The 20,935-nt window shown below is 37.3% G+C and overlaps 1 protein-coding gene across 17 annotated transcripts in view; it reads left to right on the top strand.

The window, feature by feature from the left end:
• Positions 1–20,935, top strand: part of LOC6037726 (probable WRKY transcription factor protein 1) — a 115,053-nt gene that overhangs the window by 45,168 nt on the left and 48,950 nt on the right. For 3 of the 17 annotated variants that reach the window (XM_038257929.1, XM_038257928.1, XM_038257927.1), the window contains exon 3: positions 2,474–2,497. In XM_038257929.1, coding sequence (XP_038113857.1) covers positions 2,474–2,497 — 24 coding nt within the window. Of the gene's footprint in view, positions 1–2,473; positions 2,498–17,323; positions 17,671–17,794; positions 17,814–20,935 lie in introns of those variants that run through there. The other 14 variants (XM_038257920.1, XM_038257926.1, XM_038257915.1 and 11 more) reach the window with 8 other exon arrangements.

Raw genomic sequence — 20,935 nt, 5'->3', positions numbered from 1 at the left:
ACAGGAAAAGTAAGTAGTTTCAGAACTTAAGTGCAAAATAGTAGTGTATACAACAAGTTGCAAACTGGTGATTTTCAGGCCAAGTTTTACAAAGAGTTAGTTTGGTTCTAATGTGTATTAATAACTCAAAAACCAAAATTAAATATTACTTTTTGATATAATTGTTGAAAAGTCAAACTCTTATTTTTGTTGATTATAAAAAGGCCATTTTGTTTCCAAAAAATTACAGAAAAGAGATTTACAGATCGATCAACAGAAAAGTGTCCACGTGGTTTATGGATGGCCCCTACATTACAATTTTTCATAAATTTCGACCATTTGAGATGATGGCTGTTAGCTATGGTACACAGAAAGAAAAGTTGAATTTTTGAATGTTGAAAATTGGTAGGATGAATATTACCTCTTGTTTGAGTAAGGCAGTAAGGCCGTTGCAAATATTTTTTGAAGTTTATGTCCCTCGACTCTGATCAAAGTCGAGGAGGGGCAAAAAATAAATAAAAAAAAAGTCCAAAATTGAAATTACAGGCCACGGTGCCTACATTTGAATAAGCAAAGTGTGCTGAAGAAAATTTTATTTTTGCGAGAAAAAAAAAGTTTTTGCGATGCTGTATATTGAAATTTCATAAAAGTTCAAAATATTTTTAAACGAGTCCAAACATGTGAAATATGATTATCAATGCAGAAAAAGGCATTTTAGATTGTTTTCAGTTGATTTGACTTCTATTTCCATTGAAATTTTGATATTTTTTGAATTTTTTTTGCCGCCTGATTTTTCGGACCAATTTTGAAGGGGGGGCGACATAAACATTGAAAAATATTTGCAACGGCCTAATAGTACATAAAAATGTGTAAAAATGTGAACCTGATGAATATTCATCAAAAACTAATGAAAATTCATCATTTTCTGAGGTAAAATTCGTCATTTTTTTTGACACAAAATCTGTCACCATTTCCTGATGAATATTACCATATTTTTTTCTGTATAACCTTAAAAATCAAAGAATAATTAGTTTAGTTGTCCTTGTATCTGTAAATATTCCTTTACTGCTCTAATTAACAGTTGAGCACGGAAAAACAACTTTCAAATGTTTCAACATCTTTCAGGCTGAGAAATCACGGAATGTCGATCATTTTTTTTTAAATTTTAATAGGACAATTTTTTTTGAAGTTTATGTCCCTCGGCCTTGACCAAAGTCGAGGTGGGGTGGGAGAGGCAAAAAAAAAAATTATATTAAATGCCTAGGTTTTAACATCTGGATGAAAAAAGTGTTTTAAAATTCATTTTACACGCATCCAGTTGCTTTCCAAACAATAGTTTTCAAAATATCAATGTGTTGACGGAATTTTTTTTTCGCAAAAATTTTTTTTTTGTGGGACTGTACATTGATATTTCATGAAAATTTGAAATGTTTTTAAAAGAGTTCAAACATGCTCAATATAAACGCATTGTTGAAAAAGTGACTTTTAAAATAGATAATCAAAATGTAATGATAGGAGGTGGTAGTATAGGCCAAATACTGCCAAAAACAAAGATAAGCTAAACAAGATAAATGCAAAAAAAAATACTAAAAATAAAACAAGAAAAACATAAAGAGAAGTAAAGTTCTTAGTAGAACAAAAGCAGCCCAAAATGACCTCCTAAACACAGGAAAAATAAAAAATCGAAAAAACGGGCAGTAGAGGGTTAAAATTCTTTTCAAAGGGTGTTTTTCGGAATTGCAAAAAAACAATGTATGGAACTCGTTACAAAATTTGATTTTTTCAGCACTCGTCGTATTTATCCAACTCGGTAAACCACGTTGGATGAATGTACTGTACAAACTACTATTTCAGCACGGAGAACTGTTCAGTTTCAGCAATGAATGAAACTGTGACAAATTTCTCAAATTGAGTCCTCACCCTGCCGATGTAGTACACCTCAATAAGGGTCCTCTCGTCTGTCTATACTAGATGAATGCAACTCTGCCTCCGTCTCCTGTATGTCACCCCTTACCTACCAAGTTGCTGTGCGGTCTTGCTGCAGGAGTTGTTTGTATTGCCCGTCTCATTAGGAAAATATAAATTAACGCACGACTTGCGGCTGGCGGCGGTGCAATGTTAGCTTAACCAAATGACAATTTGGATATGTCAGTTATTGCCCTGCTCTGGCGTGGCGTATGCCCTTAAGTGCGCGCGTACCACTTTGGTGGTGGCATCCTGGGCCGCGATTGGTCTCATTTGTTGGGAACGGTTTATTTTCGTAAGAACAGAACAACTTCCGCATTAAAAGCAGGTCACCTCTAGGAAGGTGGGATTCGATTCGGTCAGGTTTATGTGATTGTTGCATCATTTCTAGCCGGCACAACATAGTTGCACTTAAAAAAAGTTGAAACTAAACTCCACAAATCGATTTTCCCACACCGCAAAAGTATCAATGAAACAAGCGTGTTACGAAATTTAATCTAAGTTTTCTCCTCTTCTACTCTGCTTGCAGGTCGATTCGATGGCAGCTGGTCCGGTAAGTAGCAGTTCCAATATGGAGCTCTCGATCGTAACTCATCTACGCCGGATTAAACGGTGTTGCGTGCGGGCAGTTTTCACGCGGGGTGACATTGGTAGTCACAATTGTCGTGGCGGGAAAGCCCGACGACTTCCTTTCACTTCTTGGATCTGCCATGGCGAATCTCCTCCCCTGAAAAAGCGCGCCAGAACAATACGGTTAAGTGGCTAAGTTTGTCGATGGTATCGCGCGCAGAATTGTAAAAGGGTGGGAAAATTCGTTGCGTAATTGTTTGGATGTTGGGCTGTTTTGGGAAGGAAAAGGCGCTGCTGCTGCTGCTTCCCAAGTCGATAGTGTTGTGTTGCAACATCATTTAGCCAAGATCGAGAGAGAGGAAGTGTAGCTGGCAGGGCCCATATGGCATGATCACTTGTGTCTTGCGTAGGTAATGGAGTTGGCTTGTATTTGGGGCGTAGGTGAGAATTGGATAAATGCGTTTTTGCGTGATGCTAAGCGCAATGCACTTAACATGACGTAGTGTAAGTGTTGAAATTTTTCACAACTCGTAGTGATGATTCCAAAACAACTGTTTTTTTTTAATTTGGATAAAACTTTGTATAGACTTATTTTTTCACTGAAGAGCACGTTTGCATTGATGTACTGTTTCTTCTATATAAAGTTATGTATCGATATTGCCTTCAAAAACAAACATAAACTAAACAAGATAAATGCAAATTAAAATACTAAAAATTATACAAGAAAAATGTAAACCAAGAGAGATAAAGTTTTTCGTAAAACAAAAGTTGCTCAACACGGGGAAAAATCGAAAAAATGGGCAGTAGAGGGTTAAACCAAAATATTTTATTTACACAAGAAACTAGTCCAAAACTTTCAAATAATTAAAATTGATTTTAAATTGTTTCAGTTATTTTCACTTCTATTTCCTTTTTTTTAAATCGTGGTTTATGGAACAAGTTGCAAAAACATTAGGATGTAACAAAAATGATTTTTGGCGGGAATTCATGGGTTTGTTCCGGTGGGCATACTAAGCCCAAATCCAAAATATGAGCTTGATTGGACGTAACAGGAGCTGGCGCTTTGCATTGGAATTTTAAATGAGATTTAACCCGCAAAAAGATTTTTTTCAAAAGTGACACTTTTTGAGGCATTTTGGCCACTGAAGCATTTATGTTCCACATCATTGGCATGTAGGCCAGATCCTTGCGAATCTTTTGGTATATATAACATTGAAATTTGGAGCACTTAGGGTGGCATCTAGTTATATGGGAAAATTAAAAATGATAAAAATCCAATCAGCAACACATTCTGTGGGTTCCTTTTAGGCTCCCAAACAACCTCACAAAATTTGGGAGCGATTGGTTAAGCCCACGTTTGGCGCAAAGCGAATGAAATTTGTATGGAAATTACTATGGGGAAACTTGAATTTTTACATTTTTGGATTTACAAAATTCATGTTTTATTATTTTATGGAACTAACACCATAGAAGTATAGCCCTGAATGTCCTGAACAACTCTCCCAAAGATAGTATGGTGCTAAAGTGCCTCAAAAAAAGATACAGAGTTTTCAAAAGTAGTGTGTTGACCGAATGGTTACGCTGTCCGCTTTGTAAGCGGATGATTCTGGGTTCGATTCCCATCTGCTGCAACCTTCCATCGGATGAGGAAGTAAAATGTCGGTCCCGGCCTTGGTTGTTAGGCCGTTAAGTCATTCCAGGTGTAGGAGTTGTCTCATGCCATAAGTACAAACAACACACCAAACCAAGCCTACTACGGTGGAATCGCTAGCGGCGGTTGGACTCGCAATCCAAAGGTCGTCAGTTCAAACACTGGGGTGGAAGGTTCCTTGGAGTAGAAAGAGGTTTGGGTGCTCTCCCCATTCAAGCCTTCGGACTCCAAGGTTCGAGCAGAAACTTGCAATAGAGACCACAAAAGATCCGGGGGTCGTTAATGTGGATGGTTTGATTTTGATTTTTGTGTTGAAATAATCAGTAAAACTCACATTTTCTGCCAACATTGCTGAAGGAACCATGAAATACAAAATAAACACGGTTGTTCTTCTATTTTGATGAGGCTTACGTAAAATCGTAATGAAGGAATGTTCAGAAGACATTATTTAGTTAAATTGCTCCCCAATTCCTCAAATATATTATAGTTTACGAAAGTTTCCACTTGACTTGGCAGTGTTGGCAAAAAGTATGATTTTTACCAAATATTTCGAAATGACTCTTTTGAACGCTCTGTAACTTTTGTTAGAAGCAAGTTAGCACCATACTGTCTTCGAGAGAGTTGTTAAGGACATTAAGGGCTATACTTTTACGGTGTTAGTTTCATAAAATAATAAAACATGAGTTTTGTAATTTCAAAAATGTGAAAATGCAAGTTTTCCCATAGTTATTTCCATATAAATTTTATTCGCTTTGCGCCAATCGTGGGCATAACCAATCGCTCTCAAATTTTGGGAGGTTGTTTGGGATCCTAAAAGGAACCCAAAAAATGTGTTGCTGAAGAAACCTATTTTCGATTCCACCCTATTGGAGCACCCTGGAGCTCGGTACAGACCTTCAAAGTTTGGCATTTTTTCGAAAAATTGAACCAAAATAGTAGTTTATGCAACAAGTTGCAAAAAGAGGATTTTTTCAGCACGAGTCGTACATTTATCCAACGAGGTTCACCGAGTTGGATAAATACGAAGAGTGCTGAAAAAATCAAGTTTTGCAACGAGTTCCATACAACATTTTTTGCAATTCCAAGAAACACACATTGAGTGAAATTTTATGTCAAATTTTCATGTATTTTGTCAATAAATCGTTTGAATCAAAAAAATGTTGAAAAGTGTTACATTTCAGTGCTGAAAAGTGTTACTTTTCAGCATTTATTTTGAAAAGTGTTGCTATTCGATTCTGTTGTTTTTGATTCAGAAAAGTAGGCTATTTCGTCGTTCAAGAATGACAGGAAAAGTAAGTAGTTTCACGACGGAATTGCAAAAAAGCCCTTTTTGTTACACTCTAAAAAACATGTTTGTTTTTTGTACATTTATCAAGCAAGGCTCTGCCATATTTTCTTTAGAATGGTGACAGATATTACGTCTTTTTAGAAATTTTACATTAAATTCTGATGAAATTTTCATCAATATCTTTTGAATTTTACATTTTACAAATTATTTAAGTGTTAATTACTCAAAAAAGACGTAATATTCAATCAATTAAATTTACAACCTTCAGAATTCAACTTTTTATTTTTTTTCGGCTAGAGATTTTTCAGTGAAACGTTGATTGGCTTTAGTTTGGTCAACTCTAAAACTAAGACAGTGTCGATTATAAGTGCTAAAAAGTAGAACTTTTCAGCACTCTTATGAGTTTTCTGCACTGTTATGTTTTTGATGACAAGTAGGCAATTTCTTCAATAAAAATTTTTAGGAAAAGTATGTGATTTGGGTAATTCTCCGCCAACTCACGCGAAAACTGACGAGCTTTTGGGTGTTTTTTTGTGGCTCGTAATGTAAATCTTTCCCAGTTCCTGAGGGGAACACCCAATTCCAACAAATTTTCTGAAAACACTTAAGAGCGAGTCCACGAACAGGGCATACCCCTTTGTATGGGACGTCGTTTGGACCTCACCAATCTGCCTGAAATTTTCAGGGGTTGTTTGTACTTATAAAACTAGCATCTTTCCAAAATATGAGCACTCTAGGTCAACGGGAAGTGGGGCAAATCGGGACACAAAGTTTGATGGTTCAAAAACGTCAAAAACCTTCAAAAGGCTGTAACTTTGGTAAAACTCAATTTAATTTCAAAATTCAAAATGCATCTGAAAGGGCTTAAAAAATGCAACAAAATGCAGGGAGAAGTATCGCAATTGGTTAAATCTAAAGGGAGTTATTGGCATTTTAGTGAAAATAAAGCATAATTTTCAAACTCAAATAAAAAAGTGTGTAATCCAGATATCAACTCGGTTCGACCTGCAGCTTGTAGGGGACATCTGGGACTACCATCTGAGACTGAGAACGCTTTGGGTACTTTTACTTTTAGTGAATTTTTTAGTTTTAAATTTTTGCTCGGGGACCCCTTAGATCCCATTTTCTGGTGAAAATTTTATCATATTCGTGTTTCTGAGACAATTTCACAATAGAAACATGTATAAAAATGTTTATTTTCATCAATTTTAACTCTTTAAAAAATGAAAAATAAAAAAAATTAGAAGCTGCTTTTTTTTCTGGTGTCATCTAGTATCCTTGGAAACGAACTTGATTTTTAATAAATGTGAATCGAAGAATTTTTTTAACTTTTATTTTTTAAAGGTTTAAAATGGATGAAAATAAAAATTTTATGCATGTTTCTATTGTGAAATTGTCTCAGTAACACGAATATGATAAAATTATCACCAGAAAATGGGATCTAAGGGGTCCCCCGAGCAAAAATTTACAACCACAAAATTCACTAAAAGTGTCTATTTGATATGTTAAACTGCCTTACTCAAAGCGTTCTCAGTCTTAGATGGTAGTCTCAGATGTCCCCTACAAGCTGCAGGTCGAACCGAGTTGATATCTGGATGGAACACTTTTTTATTTGAGTTTGAAAATTATAATTTTTTTTACTAAAATGCCCATAACTCGCTTTAGATTCAACCATTTTGTTTTATTCAACCATTTTTTTTTTTTTTTTTTTTAGGGAATGCTTCTCCCTTCATTTTGTTGGTTTTTTTCAAGCCTTTTTGATGCATTTTGAATTTTGAAATTACGGCCTTTTTAAGATTTTTGACGTTTTTGAACGATCAAACTTTGTGTCCCGATTTGCCCCACTTCCCGTTGACCTCGAGTGCTCATATTTTGGAAAGATGCTAGTTTTTTTTTCAGGGGTTGTTTGTACATATACCCTGAAAATTTCAGGCAGATTGGTTAGGTAGATGCGATTTGGGTATGCTTTGCTCGTGGACTCGCTCTTAAGCTCTAAACTCTGGAGTTTTTTTTTTTTTGAAAAGGTCCAATAAACCAAATTTTCAGTTTTTGCTTTTTGGGTGTTTTTTTTGTATCCCTGACTCAAGGCGGTTTTAAAAACACCCAAAAAGCAAAAACTGGAAATTTGGTTTATTGGACCTTTTCAAAAAAACTCCAGAACTGTATAATATTTTCAAAAACCGGGGTGTAAGATTTAATTGCGACCCTTAAAAAGGTGTATTTTTTTACGTTGCGATTTCACATGTACTTTTGCTATCGTTTTTTTTATTTTTTGCTGTTTTGTGTGCACGAGGCAAATCCAAGCTGAAGATGATTAATTTTCTTTTCATGTCAACTTTGCAAAAAAAAAAACATCGGTAGCAAATTGCAAACCATTAGCGCGATGCCATTCTTATGTAAATGGTGAGTTTAAAATTGTGCAACAGTGTAGCTATTTAGCTGTGTTTTTTGCTTCTTTTTGTGCGTACTGTTCATTACGCGGACCGATTAAGTTTTGTGCTTCCACTGGGAGGAAAATGGAAACTCATCTGCGAAAAATGTTTGATGATGGTTTAATAGATGGAGGGAAATGGTGCTGCTTGTCTTTTGACTAATGGCAAATTATATCATCTCAAGCCGCTGATGTTTAATTGATGCTGCCAGCGCGTGCTAAAATGTTGCAAAATCATGGCGATTGTCATTTTAAATAAACGATTTGAAAGATTTTTCTTCAAAATAGCTTTTAAGTGGATCAGTTCAATATTTTCTATGTTGTTGCAAAACGTTAACATGCAACAGCAAAAAAAAAACAAGCCAGCTCAAGAAGATCACAATCTCCTCGTCGATCAACCGGTCTCTAGACTGTAGTCTGTAAAACAATCGAACATGCAAGCCGTGGGTTGTTTCGTACATATCGTATATCGTACACCTCGTCGATTATTGGAGCAACTCCATTTAGTTGGAAACAATAACCCCTAGACTTCATCAACAATCTTAGATGTGAGGCTTGTGCAAGAGTGAAGAGCTTCAGCAGCTAATGAAGAAAGTTATCGAACTGGAAAGTACATTATGCATAAACGCTCTCCGATTTCAGCGGCGCAGATCGCTTCCTTCGGATATTGCACTTCTTATTCTTTTTTGTTGCGCTGTCTGAAGTGTGGCCCAAGGTATGATCCAAGTCCGCAGTCTACATGCAGCTGCCTCTTTGGAAGTTATTAGAAAGACCCAGTATGTAGTACAAAATGCACCCAATTGCATTACTCGTCGTTCCATCCTCGGGGGGATCACCGGAGACTTCGTCTGAGCCATCATCGCAGATCGCAGAGATGCAAAATATCCGACGACGACCTATACGGACGCCGCCTCAAACTTCATTATGGTCCGATGCAGCGATGCGTGGCCTACATCGAGCGGAACGTCAGCTTCCTCGACGGCACATCATGATCATAAAGTCAACTTTGCAAGGCACTTCATAACGCGCCGTGGTCTAATAGTGTACGAACGACTAAACATGGCAAAAGTATAACGATTTGAAATCGTGGAGTGCTCGATATTATCCCGCGGATTACACACAAACTAGGGAGCTGTGAAGAGAGAGGAGGTGAACCACGTTATAAAAAATCACTCCTGAACATTCCGAAGAAAGAAAAACAATCAGTTTAAGATGTTTTGTAATTTTAATTTTTAGCATCACTTAAATAAAGGAGAATGGGCAAATTTGTATGGGAGCTGGTCCAAGGATGTACACGAACGGGACCAACTTTTTTCGAATGATCTCGCCGAGACATGAAAAAAGTCTTCTGGACCAACTCTCTAAACCCCGGGGTTCAAAAGTTACAAGTTGAAGCTTGAGCATTTTGGGTTAAAATGTACAAAATCGTATTTTGCTATTTCTAAAATCATTCATAAAATCTCTGTTTCATTATGGATTTCGATTTTCTTGACTTCATTCGACGCGTATCAGCAAAACTATGAGTTCTGATATGTCTTAGCATGATTGAAACATGATTTCTCTTGTTTTTATCCGTTTGAACCGTTTGTTCAAAAGGCATCCCATAGAAACAAGTCGAAACTTGAAGATTTTGAAACCGGGTCCAACCTAGACTGCTTCAGTGAGTATGGAAGGCTTCAGTGTAATGTTGTAACAACTTATTGGGATGGTCTGAGTCATCCGAGAACTCCTTGGAGTTAAGACCGGTGAGTCTACCGCCGTAACAAGCAAGATGTCGGCGGTTTTTGACCACGGACCATACCCGCATGGCTTCAGTGAGTATGGTAGACTACTATGCTGATGTGTTGGAGTGTCCTGGGTTCTCCTAGGACTCCCTGGAGTTAAGATCTGAGGGTCTACTACCGTAACAAGCCAGTGGTCGACGGTTTATGACCCCGGAACATACCCGCATAGCTTCAGTGAGTATGGTAGACTGCTTTGCTAATGTGTTAGGATGTCCTGGGTCATCCAAAGACTCCTGGAGTTATGATCTGTAGGTCTATGGCTGTTACAAGGACTCCCTGGAATGGTCCAGAACATCCCAACATAACAGCAATACAGTCTGCCATAATCACTGAATCTTTGCGGTTATGATGCGTGGTTAAAAATCATCGATCTTTTTCTTGTTACAGTGACCCAAATATCTAAACTCCAGGGAGTCCTAGGATGACCAAAGACATCCCAACACATTAACAAAGCAGTCTACCATACTGTTTGAAGCTATGCGTGTATGTTCCGGGGTCAAAACCGGTCGACATTTTGCTTGTTACGGTAGTAGACCCACAGATCTTAACTCCAGGGAGTCCTAGGAGAACCCAGGACACTCCAACACATCCGCATAGTAGTCTACCATACTCACTGAAGCCATGCGGGTATGATCCGTGGTCAAAAACCGCCGACATCTTGCTTGTTACGGCGTTAGACTCACCGGTCTTAACTCCAAGGAGTTCTCGGATGACTCAGACCATCCCAATAAGTTGTTACAACATTGCACTGAAGACTTCCGTACTCACTGAAGCAGTCTGGGTTGGACCCGGTTTCAAATCCTTGAAGTTTCGACTTGTTTCTATGGGATGCCTCTTGCACAAACGGTTCAAACGGATAAAAACAAGAGAAATCATGTTTCAATCATGCTAAGACATATCAGAACTCATAGTTTTTGCTGATACGCGTCGAATGAAGTCAAGAAAATCGAAATCCATAATGAAACAGAGATTTTATGAATGATTTTAGAAATAGCAAAAATACGATTTTTTGTTCATTTTAACCCAAAATGCTCAAACTTCAACAGCATGTAACTTTTGATCCCCGGGGTTTAGAGAGTTGGTCCAGAAGACTTTTTTTCATGTTTCGGCGAGATCTTTCGAAAAAAGTTGGTCCCGTTCGTGTACATCCTTGGACCAAATTTGCCCATTCTCCTTTATTTCGTTTTTTTTTTCTCACAAAACAGTTGTTGATCAATGTCTAGTCTTTGGTTGTCAGAGTTTTGCCATTTGGGTGTACTACTTCTTTCACTGAGAATAATATCTCATCATCCGCAGAGCATAAGAAATGTTCCACAACATATTAAAATTGTGAGAAATTACAAATTTTGGTTTTACAATTTTACCATATTTTTTCTCATAGATTAATAAACTTGCTTTGACAAACTACTAGTTCACACATACCTCAAAGAAATAAATCAAAACTAAGCTTTTTGTGTGGCGCGTGTTTTGAAACAACTCAAGCTGAAAACCACATAAACCACACACCACCGTTGCTTTACAACTATTTAATGGATTGTTTCTATTTCCGCGCTAGCTCGCGCGCGCGATTTTTCACTACCTGAATGACAACCCACAAATTACGGCGTGTTTTGTACGGCTGAATGCAACTCTCTTGGTCGCGCGCTCGAAAGATGAATGCATTTCAGCGTCTCAATACGCAAAACATAAATCAATTCCGTTGCGCTTGTTTAGGCGTGGAAATATGTGCGCGCCGTTTTTTCCATTCAGTCATAAAAAACCGCAAAGAAATAGGGCCTAATAAAGCCGAACTGACAGCGGACGTGAGCAGGCCCGAGGTGTCAGCACGAGTTTGTGTCAGTTCACTAGAATGTAACGAGATTTTGATGACAATGGGATTTTGGGGAAATTTTGAGCATCGTATAAAAAAGTTGACAAACGACACTGTTGTCCCGTTTTACCCCACTTTACGGTAGAAAAAAAAAAAAGAATTATTGTGCCTAGTTTTGTTACCCAGATGTGCAAAATAAAGTACCCTTCCCCGCGGCTGTAAACATCATTTCAAATTTGTTAACACATGTGAAAACACAACTTTATGGTGAGAATATTTGCATGACTATTGCAGCATCAATGTGCCAAGAAAGTACTTGCGTGTAATTTATTCCAAACTTTTCCCATGCGAAGATTGTCGCTAGCTGTAACAGCTGTAACATATGTTTGCTGACATATTTGAATCAATTTTAGAGATAAATTTACTGTGGGAATTGCACTGCATAAAAAACAAAACATAATTCAATAGAAATATAGTTTTGATGAAGTTCGAGACACTGAAAATTTATTTAAGAGGCAGCAGCGATGGAATAATCATCATCAAAAGAAAATCACTGTGCGTTAATCAAGAGAAAAAAATCCGAAGGAAGCTTGGCTCTTCTCTCTCGCGCACGAAAGATCGGAAAAAGGAATCTAAAAAAATCATCTTGATTATTCGGCGGAAAATCTTTTTCATTACTACACTTGCAAGTGTTACTTCACACGTTGAAATTTGACCTGTCACATTTTGTAGATAGGCAATGTGTGTAAACAAAGTGAAATCAATATTTTTAAGTGGTGCTGACAAGGAAATTCACAAAAAATCATCAGCAGATTGATTTTCTTGGAGAAGTTCGGGAGCGATTATCTTTTGCGTGATTTGCCTCCTCTCTTTTTCGCGGGTGAATAAAGTTCGCAAGCGAAAATGATTTTTTTTGCGATTATTCCATCCTTGAGAGGCAGTTTTATTTAGACTCTGGTCGGTTTTGAAATTTGAAGTTCAAAAATTCTCCATAACTTTTGCTATATGAAAGCTAGAGCCTTGAAATTTTCTGACATCATTTCATAGTATAAATACAGATTCTTTTCGACCCCAAACTTTAAAAAAGGGGAGACGATGAAAACCAGATTTGGGCAAAAACCGCCAATAATCGGTTTTTAAGTCGAAAAGGATAACAGTACCTTATGAGTGATTTTTTTAATACTGATGGAAGGTCAAAAATGAATATTTGTTAAACCTCATTTTATTTGTATTTTTTGATTTGCCTCAAACTTTGTGGGGGAAGCTATTTTGTGTCATTGGTTCACCCATACACAATTGCCGATTTTTAATTAATTTTTTTTCACAAAAACTCAATTTCCCAAAATACGTATTTTTAGATTTTCGAGATTTTTTGATATGTTTCAGGAGACTAACCCGCAACTTTTGAGCCTTAGCGTAACATGGTCGAAAAACCTGCCACCGAGTTATGATTTTCTGGAAACTGGATTATCTCGGCACTAGCTGAACCGATTTGGACCGTTTTGGTCTCATTCGATCCGTCTTGGGGTCCCATAAGTCGCTATTGAAAATTATAATGTTTAGTTAAGTACTTCAAAAGTTATGCTTAAAAAACGATTTTAACAAAAGTCCGGAAGATTATAAAAAGGATGGTTTTTGTAAGAAACCTCGTCATGTTATACATTTTTAGAAAGGTATTTGAAAGACCTTTTCAACGAATTCTAAAGATTGAAGATCTGACGACCCTATCAAAAGTTATAAGCACTTAAGTGTTATTTATGAACTTTTTAGAGACCGGATCTCAGATAATTTGATAAAAACGTTGTCCAGATCTATTACGCGACCTATTGTTGGATAAGTTATCAAAAGACTTTTGCAATGAGTTCAATAGATTGAACATCTGACGACCCTATCAAATGTTATAAGCACTTAAGTATTATTTTTACACTTTTTAGAGGCCGGATCTTAGATACTTTGACAAAAACGTTGTCCAGATCTATCATGCGACCTGTCGCATGCTGATAACCCTATCAAAAGTTATAAGCACATAAGTGGCCTGAATTATGAAGATCTGACTATATAATAAATCAAGTTGATAGAAGACTGAAGGGTCCATCCTATTGTATCTATTTTGGATAGCATTACCTTTTAAATGTGAGGAAGGCACCAACCACCTAAGGGTGGATTAAGTAAGGTTTTTCTCAATAGTCCTAAACAATACCTACAACTTTGCCGAAGACACCAAATTGAGCAGAAAATTCACTCAAAAGTTACAGCTGTTTAAATATTTACGTACCATTTTTGTATGGACAGCTGCCAAAATTGTATGGAGATTGTAAGAGTGAACCAATAACACAAAATAGCTTCTTTGGTCATAGAGAAGGCCCCCACAAAGTTTGAGCCAAATCAAAAAATAAAAAAAATAAAAATGGTTGAAACCGGACGATTTTGTAGACAATTGCTCATAGGTGAAAAGTTAAGGAATTCAAAGGACTATAAGCCTACGGATTTAACTTTTTGGCCAATCGCAGTTTTTCTCATAGTTTTACGATTTCTTCTAACATTTTTTCTCACAGTTTACTTTTGCGAACCAGATGATAATTTTTTGCCATAATTTATGCATGTTGGGAATATTGTTTTGTTTATGATTTTATTTTTAACTTTTGCAACTTAATAAAAGTTTAGATTAACTCATTTCTCTTTAAACCAAAAATATAAATGCTTGACAAGCCTGTACAGAGTTTTATAAAGCCTTTAGAATATGAAAATAATTTAAATATGGCCACTGTTTAAACAACATGATTGTCAAATTTTTTGAGAGAAAACAGCTTTTTCCTCCTCATCAAGCTCGATTTCAGATAAAAACGCTTTTTAGTAGCTGTTTAATTGAACTTTAAAGTGCTCAATGGAATAACATGCTGTTCCCCTATATGTTTTAAAATTATGTCAAGCTAATTACTAAGTTCATTGCGTTGTTTAGATGAGATTAAACTAACAACCTTATTTTTATAGATCTTTTTATCTAAAAAAATAAACTACTCTGTGAAACTACCTCGCCACTACACTACTACTCTTCAAACAGATTCCCATCGGTCAACGTAGAGGGCACTTTGCCATTCAAACTAGGTCTCTTCCCGTCCTTCATCTCGCACTGCGTCCAAGACTGCGGGATCCCTGCTCCATCTCTCCGAGGCACTTTGCATACGACGAGAGTTGAGTTTCTTTTACACACTCTGTTGATGCTGTTTTTAGAGTTGCTCAGAGTTGCTTCCTTCATCGGTTTGAGATGCATGCAGGCATGATGGTTTATATTTACATCACTCAAAATAGTCACAGTCATCTCCGTCGGATGCCGGTCGAGCCGAAAAAGTTCGGGATGCAGTTGCTCTCGCGCACTCTCTGCTTTCGAAGGAAGAGAGTGAGTGAGTGAGAGTACAAATTTATGATCTTCACAATGATCATAATCATCATTGAGAGAAAGGCGAGCTCGGTGCATCGTGAGAGTTTGTTTTTCATCAATCTAATTGAAGAGAATTAGTTTTGTTTACTTTAAATTTGTACCATTGATAGCACATCAAAGTAAATTAAGTTATTTTTGAAACATTGCACTTGATAACATTGCACTGGACAAAATGACTTCGATTGTTTTCATTTGTTCACTTTCCTTCACTATTTATTCTAGATTGACGATGCGCGAGAACCAAAATTCACTTTCAACTGCGTTCAGCGCATTTCTCAAGAGATTCGGCCAAGTGGCCGAAAGAAAGATTTAGGCAACTGCCGTCGTCGTCGTCGTCGCCAAGTAGAAAATAGATTCAAACTATAAAATAGCACTTATAGTGCGAGAGAAAAATAAACACACATTTTTTTTCTAACGAGAACTAAGTCACCGTGCGTGCAGAGGTTGCATCACGACGTTCTTTGCCGTGTAGAAAAGCCGAAAATCGGCTTGACAATTCAGAAGAAGAAAAAAAACATTCATGCGAGAAAGATATTTCATTCGAGCTTTGGCGTTGGGACGACCGTTGGCGGAACGCGTTGGCGTATTGTTTACGTTTTGTTTTGGCTAGGCCTTTTTGTTTAATGCGAACCAACTTCGGTTTCGACACTTGGTCTCCACTTTTAAGATGTGGTCAGAATCGTGGATTATTTTTCGGTACACTTTTGAGCTGATGTTTGCTCCTAATGAGATTAGAATCGGATTATCGCGTAATTATCATAAAATCCGCGGCAAAGCTGGCTCGTCAATTATTTGCCGTCCACCTTGGTTTCGTATTCTGCATTTATTTGGCAACCGGTGAAATATTCGTGCTGATTCAAGGTGGTTTTTGCTCTCCACCAAAAAGCAAGAAATGGAGCCGATTTTTCGAAAAAAAAATGACAGACTTTGAAGACCTGTATCGAGCTTCAGGTTGCTCAAAACTTCAATGATATTTATATCTAAACTTGCACTAGGATCTGCTGTTGCTTTAAAGTAAACGCAGTGGACAAAATGTCTTCAAAATTTACATTTTTGAAAAAAATCTTTTTACGGGTAAAACTCCATCCAAAATTCAAATGCAAAGCGCCAGTTTCTTTTACGCGGATTCGCTACTTCGAATGTCGGCTAATTCGAATGCTCGCTAATTCGTACGTATTCGAATTTAAAAGCACTCAAGGGTCAAAACCAGTTGTCAGACTGATGTTGACGTTGTAACACCATTGTTCGACAATTTCCGAACACGTGGTTTAATGTTTTTGAAAGCTGTCAGCCGTTCCAATGGAGCTTTTCCATTCGAGCAGTTTTTGCTTTTTTCTACAATGTATTTCTTATGGAGCGAACTGTCAAAAACTGCTCAACTGCGGGTGCTCCATTAGCGAATTTGGATTCGTTCATTCGAATGTAGTTCCATTACATCTGTTGGAGACCGGATCTTAGATATTCTGATAAAAATGTTATCTGAATGTATCATGTGACCCATCGTTGGATGGGTTCAACTTTGCAACGAGCCCAAAAAAACAAATTCGGACACCCTATTTTCCGATATATAGTTTATATAACCACTACTAACAGGCTATCGTGACCAATAAACAACAAATTATCAAAGAATTGTGTGATGAAGCTCAATTTGATAAACGTGTTAAAGGGGAATGATGCTATTTTGACTAAATGTGTTTGCTTAAGTTTTTTTTTCATTTTAAAAGCAGATTTAGTATTTTTTTAAATCGAATTTGGTTAGAATTAAGATTTGAAAACTTGTATTTTGTCATGGAACTGCTGAACCTTAAGCTGAATACTCCAATTTTCTAACTGTATCAGGCACTTTGAAACCATTGGTCACTTAAAACATATACTTTTGATTAAATTAAACATGTTTATCTAATAACTGAATTGGATTACTTTAAAATTTGCTAAACATATCCATTTCCCGCCATCGAGCACGCCGCATCCTCCTTGTAGAGGAGACGATGAGTGATCTCGTAAAGAAGCAATTCTCTTCCCCCGCACACGCATACGATCATGCGGTCTAATACGGAGAGCGATACGGAAAACTCCCACCGCCGAGAGTATCATCATCAACCAACCAACCAACCAACCAACAACAACGTGCCTCTCGACAACTACTCGAACCGAGCCCAAAACGCACAACCGCACTCTCCAACTTGGAGACTTCCTTCTCTCATCATCATGATCATCACAACCGGACGGACCCCCCTCACTTGAGCCAACTCCGTACGAAGTAAATATCCGATCGTAAACAACCAGACAACAACGAAACTGCTCGAAAGCATAGCTGATGCTCACGAGTCCCGGCCACTCAACAACAGCAACACCCAACGATAACTACCAGCGCGCTGGTTGAGGCTGACGCAGGAGAGCAGATGAAGTTGCTGTCAGTAATCTCGCGACTTCAACACTGTCAAGATCATCCGAAACCCCGCGCGCGTGCCTGCTCGTCCATACGCAACTACGACCTTCTCGTCCGAGAGGGAAGAAATGACTCCGCCGAACTTGCCTTTCGTGAAATTTTATTGCGATTCTTAAGTAGGAATTCTCGCTGACTAAAATTAAACTCTGTGCCACTTTACAGCAGTGCACGGTTCGACGGAGCTGCAAATTCCCGTTTTGGTAGCAGATTGTCGCGGCGCGGTATTCCTGGCTGAACCGAAAAATCCGGATCAACAGATCATGTGTGCCTGAAAGAGTTGCGGAGGTGGTTCGCTGGTTGGTTAGTGGGTGATTCTCCACAGAAGAAGAAGATCAGTGATCGCGAGGCCCAATTATGTCGTCTGGGTCGTAATCAATGACGACGACGACGACGACTAGTGTGTGCTGAAAACTTCGAACGATGATCGAAGAATTGCCATGATGTGATGTGTGTAGTGCATCGTTTTAGAAGAATCCAGCGATTCTTAGAACGTCCTCCTACTGTGCTGAGCTAGCGATCGCTCTGGGGATGATTTACGATCGTAGCGGAACGCACATACACATGCTGTTGATGTTCAAAGCCTGTAGGCATGGTCGTGCAGAAGCGGTTCAGAAGATTCGTGCTAATTTGCTTTCCGTGGTCGGTCGTCGTGTGTAGTCTGGCTAAGAAAAGATGCCTCGGAGCGTGACACTGCTGACGATGCTGCGTAGAACTGAATGCTGCTGTTGATGTTTGCTGGAAGTCATAAAGCCACATGGGTATCAATCGGATGAGGGGAAGATTATCGCAGTCAGTGGCGGTAGTAAGATTTAAAGCATATAGCCTGGGGTGTGAAAAATTGCTAGCGCGCGTTAAAGAATAATAAACGCGGTATTCTGTTGCCGTAAGATCACTACTGGATACCGGGTAATCGATAACGGAGGTATTGAAAGAGTTTTTTTTTGTGCTAAAAAGTGCTAATAAGTACGTGACCTATTTACAAATTATTGCTAGAAGTGAGCGTATTGCAGTGTGTCGTGTTTGTGAGACACCAAACAATACCAAATATTCAAAAATGGGATTTGTTCTGGATATAGAGCCCAAAAATCGTAATTTAAGAAGAAAAATTTATCATAATCATTAAAAAGATTAAAAAAGATAATTACGTCACATGGATTCATCTCATTAATAAAAAAAAGTGTTTTAAATTGCGTTTTACACTATTTTACTGCCGTTCTACGCATAATTGTCCCATGTTCAAAAAAGTGCAACTGAGAAAAGACCGATTTCTGTGTTTCTACGCATAATTGTCCCGTGGGTTCTTATTCGCCCTATGTGTCCCCAATCGCCCCAGTTAGCAGTTTATTACCCTTATTTTAATGAGTTTCCGAACAAAGTACCAGATTGTATGTGTTTTTCTTTAAGTATACATCAGACTAAACTTAAAAATGTCATAAAGTCAAAATCGTCCAAAACTGACATGGGACAATTATGCGTAGAACGGCAGTTTAGTTGTTTTGAAATCTATAGTATTCAAAACATCAATGTACTTGCGAAAAAATCAGTGAATTTGTTTTTTTGGTACTGTACATCGGAGTTTTACCAAAATTGTTTATTTTTTTTAGACTAGCCCAAACATGCTAAATGATTATGATCGCAGGAAAATGCAAATGGTTTAATTTTAAGATTGAACTATCCATGTATTTTTAATCTTTTCCAAGTGTAAGGACTGCAATTAAACTTAATAATTTTATTATTTTTCGTCAAATTTATCAATTTTTTTTTCTATTAAATGTTGTTTTTGATATACAATGACAATACAAAATATTAAATAATATCATTGAGTCAGAGAAAAATGATAGCCTTGTACAAAATTTGGAGCAACTTTTCAATAGGAAGCTTCAACACTTAAGTACACACTCGGCAGAGCCTCGTTGGATAAATATACGACTCGTGCTGAAAAAATCCTCTTTGGTCTGATTAGATTAGATTAGATAAGACTCGTGCTGAAAAAATCCTCTTTTTGCACCTTATTGCATAAACTACTATTATTGCGCCCCCTTTTCGATTTGCTGAAAAAGTCGTGTTTATGAACAAATTTTCGAAGTCCAAATAAAATCAATTTACAAAATGTTTTGATTTTATCTTTGAATGGTAGGTTCTTTGTCCAAGCATCAAGAGGCATCAATATTTGACCATAATTTAAGATTTTGGGTTGTACGAGACCGTTTTATGTTGAATACATTTTTTTTAACTTCTCCATTCGTTTTACTGGCAAAAATAGTTTACAAAAATTAAATGAGTATAAAAATTTAATTTTTGTAAACGATTTTGTCAGTAAAACGAATGGATAAAACTGAACTGCCCACCATTGAAAAAACGACTAATATCCACTTTTGGCAAAAACGAGATATTAGCATCAGTTGGTAGAGGATGTTCCAACGCATCTTCTGAAACTTGAATTTCACTGAAATAGTGTTTAGACTTGGCTGCCGATGCGAAAAACCATACGGCTAATATGCCACTCTTATGGGAAATTGCCTTGACAGAGATTTTGTGACAAACACTAAAACGCGTTTTTCTCGGAATACTTGATTTGTCATAATAGCCGAATTTTCAATTATGGGCAGAGAAAATTCAATTTATTTGAGTTTTTGTTTTTGTGTTTTTGTGTGTGAACATTTTTAAATAACTAATTTTACATCAAAAATCGAATTGTTGACACTTTGGCTCAATTCTGATGGCAGATTCAGATTTAGCGGGCATTAAACATATATTTGGATAATTTTCGAATTTCGTTAGGGTGGTCCCATATGGTATTTTCCTTGAAAATTAGACTTTTTCAAATGAAGATATCTCGAGTTTGAAGAAAATCACCCCTGAGATTTTTTCAGCGTTTGTAGTGCTGACTCCCTCTTTCAAATGCAACCAGGCGCCTCAAATTTGGCCTGCGCCTTTTTAAGATGTATGAGTTTTAAATTTGCATCTTTTTTACCTCAAAGTGGCTGTAACTTTTGACCCTCAAGTCCAAAAAATGTCAAAAAATGAAGAAAATGTTGGATTTGGAACATCACTTTTCTTTAAACTTAACCCTGAATTGCCACGTTCAAAAAACAGATTTTTGAAGGTTTGCTCAGATGCTTTCTATAAATTTGGTCGTAGGAGGCGTAGATTGCGAGATAATTTTTTTTTGACTTCGACAAAGTTGCTTGGATTGGCAAGCCCAACAACTTTCTAGAAGACAAAAAAACCCAAAAATATTCCTGAAAAGTTAGCTTTTCAAAATCACCCTAATCGTGAATCACCCTAATTTTCAACCAAACCAAAAGTTGCCCTTTTCATTTGCAACAGCTCTTCTGAAGATACCAAAGCTCCAAAACGTCACAATTTTTCGAAAAAATCCATTTCCCACTCAATTTTGTGATCTGGACCACTGGGCAATGTTCATTAGCCTGTCCCATTTTGAGGTCATGTCGAGGAATTTTGGGTGCTCACTTTTAAAATGATAGGTTATGATGTTGGAAACAATGTTTTCTTAGACAAGAAAAAAAAATACTTTTTCGTTCCCCCTCTTCGATTTACTGAAAAAA

This window comes from Culex quinquefasciatus, chromosome 2 (genome assembly GCF_015732765.1).
Source record: "Culex quinquefasciatus strain JHB chromosome 2, VPISU_Cqui_1.0_pri_paternal, whole genome shotgun sequence".
Lineage (NCBI taxonomy): Eukaryota > Metazoa > Arthropoda > Insecta > Diptera > Culicidae > Culex > Culex quinquefasciatus.
This window is presented reverse-complemented; position numbering and strand designations above follow the sequence as displayed.